Source organism: Myotis davidii, unplaced genomic scaffold (genome assembly GCF_000327345.1).
Source record: "Myotis davidii unplaced genomic scaffold, ASM32734v1 scaffold960, whole genome shotgun sequence".
Taxonomy (NCBI): domain Eukaryota; kingdom Metazoa; phylum Chordata; class Mammalia; order Chiroptera; family Vespertilionidae; genus Myotis; species Myotis davidii.
This window is the reverse complement of record NW_006293003.1, coordinates 2,638,567-2,642,211: the sequence shown is the minus strand read 5'-3', so window position 1 is coordinate 2,642,211 and position 3,645 is coordinate 2,638,567. Positions and strand designations below refer to the sequence as shown.

Sequence of the window (3,645 nt, the reverse complement as noted above, 5' to 3'; positions counted from 1 at the left end):
CTCCCTCCTTTACTCCCTCCCTCCCCCCCTCCCTCCCTCAGAAAGAGTAACTGACTTTTAAACAGTGCTGCACAGGGCTGTGTCCACACCTACAATCTCTTTGTAAACAGTTTACGAAAGTGCTCTGTCAGCATCACCTTCAGTAGCCCAAGTGATTCGGTTGTGTACTTAGGTCCGCCCCCCGCTGCCAGATCCTGAAATGGTTTCCAGTGCCTGGTCCTCTCAGGAGCCCAAGTGTCACAGCTGTAGATGTGGTGGAGGTGGTGATTTCAGGGTGACACGGCCCAGGGCTCCCCGCAGGGATGGTGGTACAGGAACTGCGTGCGGGAGTGAAAAGCAGCAGCGCAGCTGACGTCGGGGCAAAGTAAAAATAAATGGTTTCTGAGAAATGAACGTATTCCTGGGGCGAGAAAGTGCAGAGCAGACGGGTTTGAATCTGGGCCATGGGCTCAGGGCCATTTCAAGGTTGTAGGAGGGTTTCCTACCGGGAAGGTGGCAGGTGCCGGGCCGAGGAACGCCAAGATAATGAGAGTGGCTCTCAGGTGAGGAGCCTGACAGCCGGCACCGCCTGGCCCTGGCCCTGCGGCCTCACTCAGATGGGCACTCGGGGCGGCAGGCGCTCTGTCCCCAGAGAGAGGAAGGGAAGACAGGCTTGTCCAGTCACAGGATGGGCTCCGGGAGGCAGGAGCCGGGCTCCCAGCTCAGGGGCTCTGATTTCCATATGCGAGCAGCACCTGTCTCCCCGGGTGAGAGCCTGCAGCAGGCCCGGGACTGGGAGGGTGGGGCTGGCTCCTGCCAGGCACAGAGGCAGGTGGGGCTGCAGTGATGGGCTGCAGAGGGAAGGTGGGCAGGTGTCTGGAAGGAGAGCAAGTGCTGGATGGGCCCAGCCCCAGCTCGGCCCTGCACCCCTGTCCTTAGCTATTCTCTGAGGGCAGGGTTTGGGGACCGGCCTCCCCAGCCCTGATGCTCGGTGACGCCGACTCACTGTGCTTGTCCTGCAGGAACAGAAGCGGATCTTGGAGATGGGCATCACCGGGCCCGAGGGCCACGTGCTGAGCAGGCCCGAGGAGGTAAAGGCGCCTTGCACTGGGCAGGACTCTGACGCTGCTGAGCTTACCCCATGCCCTTCCAGCTGGAACAGCCCCACCAGCCCCCGCCCCTGCCATGCCCCCTGCACCCCTGCACGAGCACCCGGCACGCCTGGCCCTCCGGGGTCTGCCCTCTGATCGGGAGCCGTGGGGGCTGCAGGCCAACCAAGGAGCAGGGAGAGGCGCTGCCCAGAGCCCAGGGAGCCAGACGCTCACACCAGGCCCCGTGGGCAGCCCAGTGCCCAGTCCCCAGTGCAGGACCTGGCAGATCTGATGACAGGGAAGTGCAGCCACGTGTTCCAGGCCTCGTGCCTATGACGTGGTTCCCACTGTGTTCCCAAGACTCAGAAAGGATGAGTTCCCTGGACTGGCAGAGTGTGTGTGCGTGTGTGCCTGTGTGTGCGCATAGGAGCAGGCATGTGTGCGGGTGCTTATGTGTGTGTGTGTGCATGTGTGTGTGCATAGGAGCAGGCATGTGTGCGGGTGCTTATGTGTGCATGGGTGTACATGCGTGATCACGTGTATGCATGTGCACATGAGCACGTGCGCACATGTGTGAGAACACAGTGGGTGCACATATGTGTACATGCGTGTATGCATGTGCACACGAGCATGTGTGCATATGTGAGAGAACACAATGTGGGTGTGTGCATGTGTGAGCATGTGTGTGTGCATATGAGCATGTGTGTGAGCACATGTGTGAGAGCACAGTCTGTGTGTATGTGTGGGGACAGAGGAAGGCAAGCAGGGCGCCCTGGAAGCCTTCGAGCTGCGTATGTTCCCTGTGTCCTCATCACTGCATACCCATCCTCCCAGATTTCTGCTCTGGGCCTTGCCCAGGCCAGACCCCTGGGGCCACAGCACAGTAGACAGGCTCCTCCCCCGGAGCCCTGCCCCTGCCCAGGCCCGCCAGCTGTTTGCTCCTGGGCCCTGGTGAGGTAGGACAGACCCATAGACTCTGTTCCTTTCATATCACGTGGTCACCGCCAGGGCTGCATGCCAGCCACGGCAGCAGGACCCCGTTTGGGGCATCACAGACTGGAAACTAAAAACAAAACTATAGGAAACAGCTGGACCTTTTGTTCAAGAAGCCCTGGGCTCAGGGGCAGAGACCAGAGCCACCACAGGCAGTCACCTGGCAAGGAAAAGGAGGGGAGGGGGGGAGGGGAGGGGAAGAAGGCAGGCATGGTGGACGCCGGGGGTCACCGTGTCAGGCGTTTTATAAACGACGGACCATTTTATGGCCTTTTGATGCCCTGCTCTGCCCAGCGTATCCCCTCCCAGCAGAACATGCAGCGTAGAAACGTAATCCTGCCTTCTAACCCTCCACCCAAATGCATTTGGACTTCATGTTCCCTCCCTCCATCCCTCCCTCCCTTCCTTTCTTTCTTTCCTCACCCCAGGATATGCTTTTCATTGATTCTAGAGAGTGGAAGGGACAGGGAGAGAGAGGGGGAGAGAGATAATCTGTTGCCTCCCTTACACACTTGGATGGGTTTTAAGCCTACAACCTGGGCATGTGCCCTGACGGGACTCAAACCTGTGACCCTTCGCGCACGGATGGCCCTCAGACCCTCGGAGCCGCCGGCCAGGGCTCTTTCCTATCATACATCTACACAGTTTCCTCCTTTGAGGCGGTAGGTTTCCTCCAGCCACACTCGAGGAAGGTCGGAGGACTAGTTCAGGGAGAGCCTGGGACCTCTGGGAGGGGGTGGCTGCCCTCGCCCCTCCCTCCTGTGACCTCGGATTTGCTGTCGCCAGCTGGAGGCCGAGGCCGTGTTCCGGGCCATCACCATCGCCGGCCGGATCAACTGCCCCGTGTACATCACCAAGGTGATGAGCAAGAGTGCGGCCGACATCATCGCCCTGGCCAGGAAGAGAGGTGCGCCTGTGCCGGCCTCCGCGGCGGCTCTGACCAAGGCAGGGGGTGGCCGGCGGGTTCAAGGTCACTGACTCTGCCCGGCCAGGAGCCTGGGCCCCCCGGGACCCCGCACACTGGGAGAGGGAGATGGGATGGTGGCAGGTCACAGACACGAGGCAGGTTTTAGGCGATTCCTGGGTGCCGTGGGCCCTGTGTGACCCTGGGTGAGGGCGTCTGAGCCTCAGGGAGTCTGGGGTGATCCTCAAGGTGCTGTTGGGTTTGTCTCTCATGCGAAGACTGTCCCGGCCCCTCCCTGGAAGGTGGGGGGGCCCCATGCTCTGAGCCCAGGTGCCCACGGCTGTGACTCGGTGATGACTCACCTTCTCGTGGCTGCTTTGCCCCCGGCGTCCTGTGCTCAGTCCCCAGCCAGGGTCTCGGCATCACCTCCCAGGTGTGACGCTCCTCCTCGGGCATCTGCTGCTGGCAGGTCCCTAACGGGGCCGCCGGTCAGGCTCGGCCTCGGAGGACCAGCCCCCACCAGGAGAGGGCAGTCCTGCCCGAGCACTGAGCTCGGATGGCGGGCAGCGGGGGTCCAGCCGGGGCAGGCGCAGGGGGAAGCCTTTGCGGGTTTATTTCTCCAGCCTGAGCTCCTCCGTGTTTTTGCGACCATATCCACACGGAGGCCACTCGCTCTTA

General features: G+C 61.4%; 1 protein-coding gene across 1 annotated transcript in view; it reads left to right on the top strand.

Moving 5' to 3' along the window:
* Nucleotides 1–3,645, top strand: part of CRMP1 (collapsin response mediator protein 1) — a 30,877-nt gene that overhangs the window by 21,355 nt on the left and 5,877 nt on the right. Inside the window, exons 8-9 of the mRNA XM_006766588.2 lie at nt 1,002–1,070; nt 2,850–3,033. Coding sequence (XP_006766651.1) covers nt 1,002–1,070; nt 2,850–3,033 — 253 coding nt within the window. The remainder of the gene's footprint in view (nt 1–1,001; nt 1,071–2,849; nt 3,034–3,645) is intronic.